The 15,031-nt window shown below is 37.7% G+C and overlaps 1 protein-coding gene across 3 annotated transcripts in view; it reads left to right on the top strand.

The window, feature by feature from the left end:
• The window catches only part of col27a1b (collagen, type XXVII, alpha 1b), an 81,633-nt gene that overhangs the window by 57,781 nt on the left and 8,821 nt on the right, over positions 1 to 15,031 (top strand). For all 3 annotated transcript variants that reach the window (XM_032578783.1, XM_032578784.1, XM_032578785.1), the window contains exons 35-55: positions 324 to 377; positions 797 to 850; positions 5,914 to 6,021; positions 6,121 to 6,174; positions 6,430 to 6,537; positions 6,613 to 6,666; positions 7,858 to 7,911; positions 8,887 to 8,943; positions 9,035 to 9,088; positions 9,172 to 9,225; positions 9,334 to 9,387; positions 9,506 to 9,559; positions 10,184 to 10,291; positions 10,389 to 10,496; positions 11,217 to 11,324; positions 11,413 to 11,466; positions 13,025 to 13,087; positions 13,253 to 13,306; positions 13,409 to 13,444; positions 13,941 to 13,958; positions 14,057 to 14,092. In XM_032578783.1, coding sequence (XP_032434674.1) covers positions 324 to 377; positions 797 to 850; positions 5,914 to 6,021; positions 6,121 to 6,174; positions 6,430 to 6,537; positions 6,613 to 6,666; positions 7,858 to 7,911; positions 8,887 to 8,943; positions 9,035 to 9,088; positions 9,172 to 9,225; positions 9,334 to 9,387; positions 9,506 to 9,559; positions 10,184 to 10,291; positions 10,389 to 10,496; positions 11,217 to 11,324; positions 11,413 to 11,466; positions 13,025 to 13,087; positions 13,253 to 13,306; positions 13,409 to 13,444; positions 13,941 to 13,958; positions 14,057 to 14,092 — 1,344 coding nt within the window. The remainder of the gene's footprint in view (positions 1 to 323; positions 378 to 796; positions 851 to 5,913; positions 6,022 to 6,120; positions 6,175 to 6,429; positions 6,538 to 6,612; positions 6,667 to 7,857; positions 7,912 to 8,886; positions 8,944 to 9,034; positions 9,089 to 9,171; positions 9,226 to 9,333; positions 9,388 to 9,505; positions 9,560 to 10,183; positions 10,292 to 10,388; positions 10,497 to 11,216; positions 11,325 to 11,412; positions 11,467 to 13,024; positions 13,088 to 13,252; positions 13,307 to 13,408; positions 13,445 to 13,940; positions 13,959 to 14,056; positions 14,093 to 15,031) is intronic.

The following is a 15,031-nucleotide window of genomic DNA, read 5'->3' on the forward strand; positions in this document are numbered from 1 at the left end:
TCTGAGACATTTTAAAAAAGACTGCAGCTGTAAGTGTTGTGAAATGTGATTTTATTGACTGGGGGTGGTCAATGCAAATCCACGGCACTCATCTGTAATAAAATATGAAAACCATGTCTTATTTTGTAAGTGGTATAATTATGTGGACAATCAAGGTGAATTATTGTTTTTTTAAACTCCAGCTGCTTTAATTAAAGTGCCACATTTGGGTATGCATCCTGCAGGAAAGTGGGAAGCACAGATTTAACTTTGCAATCAAAGTATTTTGGGGCATTGAAAAACATAAAGCAAATACTTCATAGTCTTCATTGTTTGCTTAACAGGGTTCTGTTGGCTTGCCCGGCAGCATTGGGGAGCAGGGCCTGACTGGCCAGAGAGTGAGTATAATTTTTTCTTCATGTAGTTTTCACTCTGAAAAACTCTCAACATCACTATTGTTCATTTACACAAAAGTGAATGCTAAAAGGAAGATCAAGCACCATGATATCACAGCTTAAATGTGCTTCTTGTTCATTGATTCTTCAGAATGAAGTGAGACTTTGTAGTTGTCTGTAAAATCTACATTGAACTGAACTCAGGTTGTACCTATTAAAGTGGCAATAAAAGCGTGAGACCTCTGAGCTCCAGTATTTATTGTCCGTCAAACATTATTTCTAAATGATCATTTCAAGCATATGTTTTTGAGGAGACACCTGGAATGCATAATGTGTAAAGAAGTAAAAACATTTACTTTTTAAATATTTCCTTGTCATCCTTAAATATAAAAACTATATATATTTTATGATTTGTGTTTCAGGGTGAGACAGGCATTGATGGGGAGGCTGGACTAAGTGGACCACATGGTACCATGGTAAGTCTAAAAAAAACACTAAAATTTTACAATTTCAAACCTGTTGAACTCTTTTTTTTATTGCACTAACTTATTGCCAGTAAATGAAGCATATTCGGCATGTTGGCTGCACAGTGTTGATGGTTGAGGAACAAAGTGAGCAGAAGTTATTAAATCTGTCTGTCAGACACTGCAACTTGAGCAAAAAACTGTTTCTAAAATAACTGAACAGAACCAGTCCAAGAGTCTGCTGAGCTTATGGCTGTACAAGGCAGTTTTAGTTACACAGGATTGGAAAATGCTGCAAATGGATCCTGGCCTTCGTGCAACATTTTGTTGGAAATCTTGAGAACATTTGCAGCTTTCGTTATTTTTTGAGAGCCAAATTTTGTGTGCTTGTAGAACATCTAACTTGAGATTTTACAAAGAAAAAAAGGGGGAAAAAATCCAGTATGTTGATAGCAGGACACAATAAAACTCACAACCTTCTGTTTGGTCATTGTAGTCATGAGCTGAATTTGAGAATATTATTACTTATACTTTGACTATATTTACAAAGGCTAAGGCACAGTACCATTTCTTCAGTTAACTCTCATTACTGTCTCCACCTTGAGTTTCAATGATGTCCCAGTTGCTCCGAGGATTTGGTTGAAGGCAAAGGTCAAATGCTTACAAGCCCTTAAAATCAGTGCACTTGGAAACAATGGGGTTGAAGCTGTGCTTGTAGAAACTTCTCATAACTGAGAAAATACCTGAATACTTTCTCTAATAACATTTTACATCTACATCTAGATATGTTTGTAATTATTATATTTAACTTCACTGTTAGTGTTAATCTGCATTAAGATTGCATTATCACCACAACAATGAATAAAATTTGTCAATTGACGCAAGCCAAAGTATTTTGTCTGATATCAATTTTTGGCCTTCTCTAAAACAGAATCAAAAAAAGAAAAAATACATAACTTCTCAGTTTTTTATGTGTTTACACAAACAAAATCACTTTTATATTCTAAAATAATGACTTATTCTGACTTATTAAAATAAATCGGTTAAGCACAGTGCTGTGAAAAAATCTTTCAATTTACAGATTGCTCTTTTTGTTGCACTTACATGTTTCAGCTCATCAAGGAAAAGCAGAGAAAACATAAAAGGAAGTTTCGAGAAGAATAACAGTATTTAGGGCTGCACAGTGGAGCAGCAAGAAGGTCCTGGGTTCAATTCCCGGCCCGGGGTCTTTCTGCATGGAGTGTGTATGTACTCCCTGTGCATGCATGGGTTCTCTCCGGGTACTCTGGCTTCCTCCCACAGTCCAAAAACATGACTGTTAGGTTAATTGGTCTCTCTAAATTCTCCCTAGGTGTGAGTGTGTGTGTGTGCATGGTTGTCTGTCCTGTCTGTTTCTGTGTTGCCCTGCGACAGACTGGCGACCTGTCCAGGGTGACCCGCCTCTCGCCCGGAACGTTAGCTGGAGATAGGCACCAGCACCTCCTGACCCCACTAGGGACAAGGGTGTTAGAAAATGGATGTATGGATGGATGACAGTATTTAGTTTAAAAATTCTGCTTAAATTAACCTTAGTTTGTGTGAAAAAGTAATCACCCCCCTTAGTTGAATCACAATGCTGTGTTTTGCAAAGTGTGTTCTAATTTCATTCACACACACCTAAATGTGACCTCTGACCTGTAGAATCAGGAAATTACTTAAACAGAACCTGTCTGTCATTATAAGGTTAGAGAAAATATCTTAGAAAGCAACAAAATATGTAAAGAAATTCAAGAAGACATGAGAAACAAAGTAACTGAATTCTGTCGGCATGGAGCGAGTTACAAAACCAATCCTAACACTTTGAGACTCCAGTAAACCACAGTGGGAGCTATTATCCATAAAAGTAGAAAAGATGTAGCAGTGGGAAACCTTCCCAGGAGTGGAAAACCTATCAAAGTTGATGACTCATCCAGAAGGTCAGAAAAGAACCTGAAACAGAATCTGCAGCTCTGCAGGCCTCGCTTGACCCAGTTAAGGTCAATGTTCTTGATTCAACAGCAAGAAAGAGGCTCTGCAAAAATGGTATCCCGAAAAAAACATAAAGGCCTGTTTCACATTTGTAAAAAAATATATATCTCTGATGTTCCTCAAGAATTTGATAAAATATATACTGTGGACTGATGAGATTAAAGTGGGAAATTTTGCAACATGTCATAGAACAAATCTCATGCAGACACAAACTTTGTGTTGATGTTGTGATGGAACTTCACAAATTGGACAACTTGATGTAATTTACAGAATCATGAATTCTATAAGGCTCATGCTGTTTGACCATCAGCATCATGGAGAAGGATAATGTTTGGCCATCAGTTTGTGACCTTCAGCTCAATCTCACATGGGTACACAGCAGGACATCATTAAATCTGGTTCTGAGTGGCTTAAAAAACACAATGAAGGTTTTGTAGAGGCCTACTCAAAGTTCAGAGTTAAATCCAATTTAGATGTTTTGGCATTACCGGTACTTTGAAGAGACTCACAGATCTTGCTTCCCAGAGTGAAACAATCTGATATTAGGTTTAGGAGATCTTTCACAATGGGCCAGGTTGGCTTGGTTAGCTTCCTCCTCCCCCCCTAATACATTAAACTAACATTTAAAAATGTCATTTTTTTCCCTCAGCCTATCTTTGGGGGATGTATTTGTTTTCATGATGCAAAACATTTCAAAAGCAAGAAATGTGAAAAGACATTTTCACACACCATTTTACGCTAGCTAACTTCAGTTTGCATACAAAATAATGTGTGCTGCAGGATTGGTCACTGTTCACATGATGCAGTCATATTAAGTCAAATATGTTTACACATTAGAAATCATTAGGAACTGACTGTAGCCTCTTGGATACTTGTCCTGTTTTTCAAGCAATATTTTACCCACTTCCTGAATTAAATGTCTTCCTTCTTTAGAGTGAAACTGCATTTTTTATTAGCATTTCTATATGCTGCAAAAATACTGTACACCTTGGAAGGGTATACATTTATTTACTTAACAAGTTTTTCTTGTTAAGTAACACATGCTTTTCTTGCAAACACATGTCTTGTGTGGGATTGAAACAAATGCTTCTTGTTCTGATAATCAGACAGGAAATAGTGGGAGAAATGTGTGTGAACAAGTGTGAAATAAATAAAAGAAACAGTGAAGAGAAAAAGTAAAGACTTGTTTTCTATTCTCTTTGAAGAAATAATATTTTGGATTTTTGGTTAAAATCACGTGTTTTAGTCTTAGATGCACCGTTTTGTCCCTGTATGAGGTTATATCTTTCACTTTCAAATCTTTCCCTATTAATTTTTTATTATATTTCCTTTGATTTTACACAGAGATCTGATTTACGGTTGCATTAATTTGGTTCTTTAAGAACAGGTTTATATAATTTAAAAACTCAAAAGGACCAACTGCTTCTTTCAGAAAAAAATCCTCTAGGACTGAAGTTCTCGTGCTTTGGCATAAAATGACATAAAATGTTCAGGGACCATAAACACCTTGGAAAAAAAAATATGTCAAATCACATTTCTGTATTTCATCTTTGAAATTTCTCCAATTCACAGCCTGCTGTGTCTAACTAATAAATAAGTCATGGTTTTGTGTCATTCTAGTTCCACTACTGTGACTCTTTGTTTACATGCCTGAGCTGTCACTGCAGAAACTTCACACTGTAGCTCTGAGCGCTGCAGCAAAACTTTTAAGTAGAGCCTGTTGAGTGTGAGGCACACAACTTCTCACTGTGGGCCTTTTCAGACACCTGTGAGTAATGGATACATTTTAGGGTTTTATTTGTAACCTTGAGCATTTGGTTGATATTAGCACCATTTACAGCTTCAGCATCTCTGCGCTCATTAGGAAAGGGTTTACTAGCTATACTACTGAGAAAATAGACGTATATAAGAGGACTAACTTTTGTGGCTGCGGATCCTCGGGCTCTGTAGTAACTCGTGTTCTGGTATTTGTTCACTTGATGATGTAGAAAATTTAAAGCGGGGAGTATAAGGCTGAAAGCACCAGCCAAAGTTTTACTGCACCATCACCACTTTTTGGCACTTGGGGGTAAAGATGTGTGAAAATCTCAAAGATAAAAAACTTCTTCATTGAAGCAGCTAGTATCCCACATTGAAGCAGTTAGGTGGAAACAATTCCTCTTTAATATGAGTAAAATTATTTAAGGGGGAAACATTCCAGTGCTAAGAAAATCTATGTTTATAATAAATCATGTATACATCACTTGCTATCATCCCTGCTCATGTCGTATAATCTCCTTTTTCCAATTCATGCGCAAGAGTTAATTTATTGTAGGAATTAAATTAAATCTAGCAACACCTTTTTGACATTTTTCTTAAATAAAGAATGATGATTTAAAAAACAACTTTCCTTTCACTCAGTTGGAAAAAAAACATTTTTTCTCAAACATTTGTGATTTGTGATTTTTGATTGCTTTTTTAAAATCACCACATCAACACAAACCAGCCCAATTAATGTGAAACTCTCTCAGGGCATCTAAACTTAGAAGCACAACATTATCTTTTTATTTTTGTTAATTTAAATCATGACTTACAGCCAATGAAAACCCAGAATTCAGTCTCAGAAAATAAAATGTTCTTGCATTGTGACTCACACCATCAAATAACATCAAGAAAAACAAGAATTTTAGATTCAGAAATTGTATCCATGTGTATGCACTCAGTGGTTGTTTTGGGCTCCTTCAGCATGAATTACAGTGAAGGATGTCATGAAGCCGGTGGTTCTGCTGAGCTGTTAAGTAAGTCCAGTTTGCCGTAACACCTTGCATTGTAGACGAATGCTGAAAAATATAATATGAGGTCGTTATCTCATAAAGCTTGTCAGCAGGTGGAAGCATTTCCTGCCACTGACTTTATGCTGATGTCCTTGATTTCCAGAGTAAAAGCTAATTTTACTTTCTCCTGAACAAATTACTAAGTTTGTTACATTACAAAGTCTCAGCAGCTGAGAATCCCCTCTAAGAGTTCGTCTGATTTCTACCAAAAGCAGTGCGGCTTAACTCAAGGGTGTCGCCTTTTTATTTTCTCAGGGCGAGAAAGGAGATGGCGGTCCAGATGGGGCCGGTGGGGACAGAGGTGAAATTGGCCTGAAAGGAAAGGAAGGCAGACCTGGTCCTCCTGGACTTGTGGGGGTCAGAGTGAGTATCTCAAGAGCGATCTTTGATTCCCTTTCACTTCTAATGAAGACAGCTCTTTTTGTCAACTAAAAGCCCTCTGCTCTGACTCTCGGTTAACAGGGTCAGGAGGGCACGCCCGGCAAAATCGGGGAAAGAGGAAAGCCAGGAGAAAAGGTCTGCCAGTTCACTTGCCTGCAGCAAAGCACACCTTTCATTGTAGTTGGCTCTCAATTGCTCTGTTGGATAGGAACTTGAATATTCCTTTGATGTAGTTGTAAACAAAGTAGGGACTTAGTAAGCTCCATAACAGCAGAAGTGGAGGTTCTTGTCAAATAGAGTTTCAGCATTGAATGTTTGAATGGTCAGATTCCTCCCACATGTGTTCAGGCGTGTTTTGTACATACCTGATTATTGGTATGCTTTCTCCAGGGGAGAAAAGGCCAGCAAGGTCATTTAGGTGAGAGTGGACCAATCGGGGAGCATGGAGAGCATGGATTTATTGGACAGAAAGGGGCAAGAGGAACCACTGGCTCCGTGGTACGTTATCATCTCAGGGAGGGAAGGACTATGAATTATGGTAAAACTGATTATTTCTATTATATTTTTTGTCAGGGTGTTCCTGGAAGAATGGGCCAACCAGGTGATCCAGGCTTAGCAGGTTATGAGGTAACACACATTTTAATCAGAAGATTCTATTATAAACCTTTAAGCCTTTTGTTTTAAAGCTAAAGGATATCAAATGCACTTCAGCCCTGAAGACATTTGTCTGGGCTGCCATAAAACATTTTATGGCAGCCTTGTTTATTTTTTGTTTATTTCAAAAAATAAAAAATAAACAAAAAAGCCTTAAGAAACAAGTCACCTGGGTTTGACATGTCTTTTTGTATTTGTGTTGTATGTTAAGAATCGTGTGTTCTTGTCTGATAAATGGATTAAACAGAAAGAAAGATAAAGATCAGATTGAGAAAAATTATTTATTTTAAAAATTAACTTAGTATCAAAAAATGTTTTTATACATTGTGTCCATAGTTCAAACGACAAAATCAAAAAATAGTTTAGTACAGTGTTATTTACATACAAATAATTTTAAATGGTGATTTCATTCTGTAAACCTTGTAGTTGTCATGAAAACTTACTCTGTGAATTTATCCTGCTAGGTGGCAGGATTCCTTTACAATTCACTCCTGCTGAGCCTGAAGTTTCTCCATCCGCCACAGTTTCTTTTCCTTATTTATGCTTTACAGGCCTTTCATTTCGCATGTGTTTATAGCTTTAGAAATACCAAAGTCTGCATCAGACAATGGATCATAGCCCACCAAGTGAGCTCAGCTGAAATTATTTTAGGGATGTTTTATTGATGTAATAATAGAGATCAAAGTTATTTAGCATTGTGGCTCAAAATCAGTAGAAATCTTCTTTCTAACAGTGAGGCCAACTGTGAAATTTCAATTTTTAGGGTAAAATATAGATATTTACCAAGTTCTGTGTTAGATTCAAACTCGTTCTCTTGATGCCATAATTCACACAAAAGAAGTTTTGACCGAGCACTTTAAGATTGTTTCTTCTTAAAAATCATTCTGTATTGGCCTAATGTAATTTTGAGAAGAGGGAATTCATATTATTATCAAAATGAGCATAAATAAACACCTGAAATATATTACTGTGTGTAATGATGCTACATAATATACCAGTTTTATTTTTTAATTGAATACCTGAAATAAATTATATTTTCAATGATGTTATAATTAATTGAGATGTACTGTAACTCTATTTGCACGACTTTGCTGATGAATTTGAAAAGTTTATTGATTTTGCTCCTTTTGTGTAAAAGCATAGTTTGTCTTTCTGTTTTTGTAGGGTTATGTGGGACCATCAGGACCGCTTGGACCCCCTGGATCGAAAGGTGAAAAGGTATATCAACCATGTATTTGTTCGCCTGTAAGCCATCGGCTGTCAAATTGTGTTATGAGCCCCGGGGGACTTGTCATATGTCAGATTGTTTTGGTGCACAACTACTTGTTTGAGACCAGGTCTCTGTTCCTAATTATTGCCTTCTTGGTCTGTCTTGGTGTCATTGTCTGTCCCCAAAGTTACCTCTAATTTAATCTGTGATATGAACCTGGACAAATCCAATTAACTCAGCACAGTTAAATGTGTATAATTAGCCAGGCACCTGGACTTCTTCTCATAATTTTGCAGATATTAGCCACATAATTTGTGTTTATTTGACAGAAGCACTGTGTAATATGTGTATACACTGTGCACCAGAGTTTAGTGATACACTCATTTGCATTTTTTTAGTCCCTGGGCAGAAGCCATCTGGATGCGGTTATTTGTTGTTTTCTCATTCCCAGTATCCTCAATATAATTGCTGTTGCCTGCGCTCTAATTAATGCAGTATCACGCTATCACCCAGGCCATTTTAGAATTTATGATAGTCAATTTAGCGCCAGGTACTTCTGGCACTGAAACTACAATGTCCATACAAATCTAAATTATAGTTGAAGGTACGGCTTATTGCTTTTCATCTGTGCAGTTGTCAGGCGTCTTTGCCCCCTAGCCTTAACTATTTATCCCTCTTATAGTTTCATTGTTGGGTTCTGTATTTATTTATTTCATTCCCCACATGTGCATCCTGTAATTGTTTAAATTATACATGCATCCATTTCTATTGTTTAATGAATAACACAAAAGCTCCCAGAGCAAACCAGCTTCATTTATGTGTAATAGGATCATTGCTGGTAATAGCTTTGGAAAATGACTTGCCTTTCTTTGAAAGAGGACCCCCTGCTTTTAAAGAAACATGTAACACAGCCACTCTTTCTGTTCAGGTCAGTGGATTTAATAGTGAAAACCTCTGACTGTTGTCTTTGGCTTCTTGCTTAGGGTGAACAGGGAGATGATGGCAAGGTAGAGGGTCTTCCAGGTCCCCAAGGTGACAGAGTGAGTTTCCATCCTGCACCAGATCTTTGTGTGCCTTGTGTTAGCAGCAACCTGCTAACACAAGGCACACATTGTTTTCATCTGAATTCAGGGTTTTCCCGGAGACAGAGGGGAACGAGGAGAGCCAGGTGACCCAGGACATATAGTAAGTTGGCATAAGACAACAATAATATCCCCCAAATCTATAATTACACAAATGAGCTAAAACAAATGACCTTTTTTTGTTAGGGTGTAATTGGTTTCAATGGGCCTAGAGGTGAAGCAGGTGCACCAGGTCTTCCTGTAGGTATCCATTTTCTGGCTTCTAACATGTTAAGTATCATTTTACCAATCATATATCAGTTAAATCATGCAAAGTCCAATAACATTTATATGAATGATCCTTTTTAGGGACATCCAGGGCTGAAGGGACAACCAGGTCTGAAAGGATCCAAAGGTGATCAGGTAAAGACATAAATCAAATAGTTATGTGGGATTGAGTGAGAAAGTAAGATTATTTGTTCAATTTCATATACATTTCTTTCTTACCACAAATTCAGAAGATGGCTTTTTGTTGCTTTAGGGTCCTAAAGGAAAATCAGGCGTAACAGGAGCATCTGGGATCAGAGGACCATCAGTGAGTTGCACTGACATTAGGTCTAAAGTGTATTCACTCCTTATGAGCCTTTGTGCTTATTTCTGACAAAATGTGTCCTGAAAAATAAAGACACATGAAACTGGTTGCACAAGAGTGTGTGTCCTCCAACTGATAATGTGTTGAACCTCCACCTTAATGCCACCTCTCAGCTTACCAAGGCCTGTCACACCACCCTGCAGAAGTTCTGCTAATCTTGCAGATTGTTTAACATTCTGTTGTTCACAGTCTCCCTCAGGTCATCCCACACAGTTTATATCAGCAGTAGTTCTGGACTCTTATGTTGTTTTGGATGTATGCTTGGACTCACAGTGATGCTAGGTGCAAAAGGTCATGAACATGCTTTCACCAAATATTAGTTTAACTTTGAGAACACTTATACAACCAGGGTTTGTAAACTAATTTTACTAATTTTAATATTTGCTTGTTTTCATTTATAGGACAAGATTTTGATTATTTTAATCTGTTTTTTTTACACCACAAAAATTATCTTTTAACAGGGGTGCATACACTTTTTAAATCTACCATATTTTTTGTCAAAGAGTTGTTGTACACATTAAATATCTGCTTAGCAGTAGTGTTTATTTTGTGTTTTTTTGTTCTAAGGGCCCACAGGGGCCATCTGGCCCACGTGGGGTCCTGGGCAGAGAGGGACTGGAGGGCCCACCTGGGATGGATGGCTTACCTGGTAAAGATGGAAGTAATGGAGTCAAGGTGAGCTCATTGTCTGAGAAACATATTTAAATGAGAGAGAAATAAAACAAAATCATTTCTTTTTTTCTGTTGCTCACTATTGGTGCTTTGGAATTAGGGGGATCAAGGAGAGGACGGAGAAGTTGGTTTACCTGGAAAACCTGGGATGCCAGGCGGAAAGGGGGTGACGGGACTTTCAGGAAGCCAGGGCTCCTTTGGCTCAAAGGTATGAAGGCTGGGTTAACTGCATTTTTTCATTTTAACTGGCTGTGCTAAAAATGATAAAAGGAACTTTTATAAATAAGAATGCAAGAAAATATTTCCATTGACAGTCATAACAGCCAACAAGCTTTAATCTGTTGGAACAGCCTCTCTTGGCATTTATGTAGCAATTGCTGCCTGTTTATGTTACTTTTTTATTGTGCCTGACTCCACTTCAAGCCTGTATGGCCTCTTAAAATACCCCCATGCAATGCAGTAATCAGTGTTGCAAAATAGATGACAAAATTTATTTGCATGGCCGTTCCAGGAATATAAAAATGCAAAATTCATGACGTTTGAGAAGAGAATTAATGACAGCCACAGAGAAGCTGAATTTATTAGTTCTGCAGTAACAATCAGTTTTTATCTCCTGGGCAACTCCTGGGATAGGAAGTAAAATTATGGGTCATATTTTGGAAACATGTTGGATTTATTAGAGTTGAAGCTTTGATTGTTGTTTTGTACCCCAATGTCAAATACATATTTTAAGAATGCACCTGAATGACATTATGGAAAGTAACTTGGGAGTTGCATTTTCAGCAGTAATATTTTCATGCAGGCCACACTAATTTACAGTTGTGAACTATAAATTTGTTGTAATAGTAACTTCTACTGGTTTGTCAACATAAAAGTGCCAAAGCTGTGGTGTAAGTTGCAAAGGAAGATGTTCATGTGTGTGTTTCAGGGGGACAGGGGTCCGCCAGGACAGGTGGGCCCAGCGGGGAAGAGAGGTTTTGTTGGTGTGATGGGATTACCGGGAAAGCCAGGAGACCTGGGAGCAAAAGGCCAAACAGTTAGAAGAGATTTCCTTTAATTGGCCAAATTCCTTTAAATGACACTATTATTTGATTTTCTGATGGCTGCTATTTTATTTTTGTCAGGGGGATAGTGGTGAGCAGGGCTACCCAGGAGTACTGGGCATGTTCGGCCCAAAGGTGAGTAACCAAGAACTCTTTGTTTCAAGAGCTCAACTATTGCATTTCCAAACATCAGTCTGGAGGCTGGGCTTGGCATTTAGCAGAAGAATGTCCTAAAAATTATGTTCAGGGTCAGCCAAGGTACTTTTGTTAAGATTAAATGCCTAAAATTATCTGGTTAAATGATTATGTTGTGTTTGAGAGAATTAGGCTTCAAAGCTAAGAGTATTATTGTATAATGCCCCTGAGTGACCTCTGTTCAGCCACAACTGTTTTATTTTTAGCCATTTTGCACTTAAGATAAAACCAGCTGATAAAACTGCATGGAGTTTATTAGCTTAAGTCTTTCATATGAAATCCTCAGAGTGATGCCAAAAAATTACCCTGTAATGGAGCTCTTTGTGAATAACTATTGTTAATGCTCAGTAGTTGATCTAACTCTGAAGCTTTTAGCAAAGATAGAAACAGTAAAAGTGGGATTAAAGTATAGAGTCTCTAAAATGTCTGGTGATTGTCCGATAAAGCTATGCTAGCAGAGGATTTGAAGCTAACCCTGCATTTGAACTTTTAGTAGAATAAAATGTGTTTTGCCTTTGGTCACCTTAAGTCTGGAAAAAGCAATTTTTTAACTAGGGAACTTGGAGTAAAAATGACACAAAAAATCTTATTGAAGTAGTTCTGACAATCAGTGCAAGAGTGAAAAGGGTAATCTGCTCTATCTTGTATTTAGAGGGTGTGAAAAAGTTAATACTGCATTAGAATATTGATTTTCATAAAACAATTTGTCTCATAACTTATCAAAATCAATCTGAAGAGAAAATACTTTTAATTTCCAATCATCTGATTACGTCACATTGACAGAGAACATGATGATATTTGTTTATGTTTATTTAAAATCAACACACAATTAGTTTCAGCTATGAATGAAAATGTTTAAACTAATAAACAAAATTAGCAATCCAATCAGTATCAACTCGCTGCTGATGAACTGATGATCTGTCAGGGATTTCTAAAATAAAAGAGATTTTAACCCAGAAAAACTGTTTTTAAGATGATCTTCCCTTCAAAGTTTGTAAATAAAAAGGTTACCTAATCCCGGCTTTAATTAAACTTTACACAAAATAAAGAAAAGTATGATGCAGACAATGAATAATTTAAATTTGACATGGTCAAAGATAGGGAAACAGGCACTGTGGAGTTTTTGGATGACTTCTGAATTCAGCTTAGTGGAAGAGTTAACTTTGGAGGGAGTTGAACAACTTACTATGAAATCAGTGTCTCTGTTTATGCATAAAGACTATACCATAACTGCTTGCACATGTGCTATCACACAAACCAACAAGATAATAACAACCTAACTGGATCATAAACTCTTCATTTGAGATACTCTGCTGTCATTAGTGTGTTACCTTTAACTAACTATACTCTTTAAAGGCAGTTTGCATTGAAAGATTACAGTTCATATCTGATAATCTCAACATATCCTTTGCTCCACGAAGATTTCTTGTTACTTTTCCCGAGGTCTGTTTTTTAACTTGCATGTCTTTTGCACTGAGATGTGTTGATGTGTTTCCAGGGATCCCCAGGGGACATTGGCCTGGCAGGAATACAGGGACCAAAAGGACCACGAGGATTGATGGTAAGCTGATAACAAATAACAGCTTGCCAGCTCAGTGCAGTATTTCAGCCAACTCTGGGCCACTGAAATCTCCCAAACTGCACATTTGGCATGAAAAATAAGTGCGGCCTCATCAGAAGCTTCATCACATGTGTCCTTAGTCACTTACATGCCTCTGCTTTTCAGGGTGCGGTGGGAGCCTTGGGCCCCGTTGGCATCATTGGGCCCAGCGGTCATCCAGTATGTACCTCATCCCTCATCCTGTGTGCCAGGCTTTATGTGACTCCTCTCTGCCTTCCTAGCAGTGATGGAGTGATCGTCTGTTTTTTTTCTCCTCACCAGGGACCTCAGGGTGACAAAGGAAGTCGCGGGGAGACGGTGCGTGGCGCTGTTTTGATGAATCCTTGTCTGTCTGTACTGTGAGCACAGAATAGGATACTTAGCAAGGAGACAGCACACCACTCAGCCTCCTCCTGCCCTTCAGCACTTTTCATTTCCTATTGTGTTCCGCTGTTTGTTGTTACACTCACAGTGACACTTAGCTGCTGTGGAAATCCTGTCAGTGTGATAAATGTAGGCCTCTTGCACGTCTCAGAGCTTTTTAAGAGGTTTGTTGAGCGCTCGCACACAGCATAATTTACGGGCGCTCTCCGAAAACGCCTACATTCACATCCAGGTCTGTAGTGTGAAAATTGGATTTGCTATGTGGAATAAGATTTTTAAGTAAGAAGTTGCAACAGGCAGAAGAGTAATTTTAGCAATAAAGTACACCAGATAAAGATGGTAAGTTTTTTTTTTTTTTTTTTAGAAATGATAAAGTTTTTCTGCCTTTATTCTTATTTCATAATCAGTTTGTTTTCTTTTTCTCCCTAAGGGGTTACCAGGACCAAATGTAAGTAGTTTTTAATATATGTGTAAGAACAAAATTACTATATATTGTTATATAAAATGTAAATGTTTTAATTTCTTAATTTTTTAATTATTTTTTAGGGATCGCCTGGTCCTCGAGGACCACCTGGGCCACCAGTAGGTTTTCCTTTTTGCATGCTAAACACATGAAAAATAGATAAATTACTTTCACATTCGTTAATACTTCATATAGTGTCAGCTTGTCACAGTCTACAGACAACTTTCAGGTTTGTGTTGTGCACTGATTTGCAAAACTACAAATTTCTCTGGGACTTTTCCACATTTGGCACACTAAAGACACAACTTTCAATGTATTTATATTGTTACCATTTGTCATAAACCAAGCACATAACTGTTCTGTGTTGGTTTATAAAAAAAATTTTTAAATCCTAATGTAAAATGCCACTATGTGCCTGGAAAATATATAATACTGCACCTTTAACTTGCATGCAAAATGTATATGGTGGAAAACTAACACTGCACTGTTACGTTCACTGACGTCTAGGGATTTTCTTCTAGTGGTGGATGTGTTCCAGCTTATCAGCAACAACATAAAGTGTGTCATAACATAGTGTTACTTCACTCTTTCTCCCTGGGTTTTTATTTGTGGCTATCTGGTGTCTGTGACACACACACTGTGTGTTTTTTGGTGCTTTTGATGAATTTTTAAGAGGCAGATCAGTGTTTTTCAAACCACACAAAGGAAGCTAGTAGGGACTCTCTACTTTCTTTGTTCATTTTTGTTCTACTGTTTTGTGGTCAGCAAGGGAGCACAGTCTTCGTAGTTTTTTGTCTTCTTGTTGGGCATATTTCTTTTATTTTGAGTTAAATGTGGCAATATTCTGCTGTGGGGATACTTTTCTTTAGCAGGGGCAGGGAAATTGGTCAGAGCTGATGGGCATGTGGATGGAGCGAAGCTCAGAGCAACCCTAAAAGAAAATTTGCAATAGACTTTGCAACTGGGATACAGCAACAAAGCATGGGTCCCTGGGTCAGAATGGTCCAATCTATGTCCAAACCGAAACTGAATTGAAAATCTGTCAGAACTTAAAAACT

This window comes from Xiphophorus hellerii, chromosome 12 (genome assembly GCF_003331165.1).
Source record: "Xiphophorus hellerii strain 12219 chromosome 12, Xiphophorus_hellerii-4.1, whole genome shotgun sequence".
NCBI classification, from domain to species: Eukaryota; Metazoa; Chordata; class Actinopteri; order Cyprinodontiformes; family Poeciliidae; genus Xiphophorus; species Xiphophorus hellerii.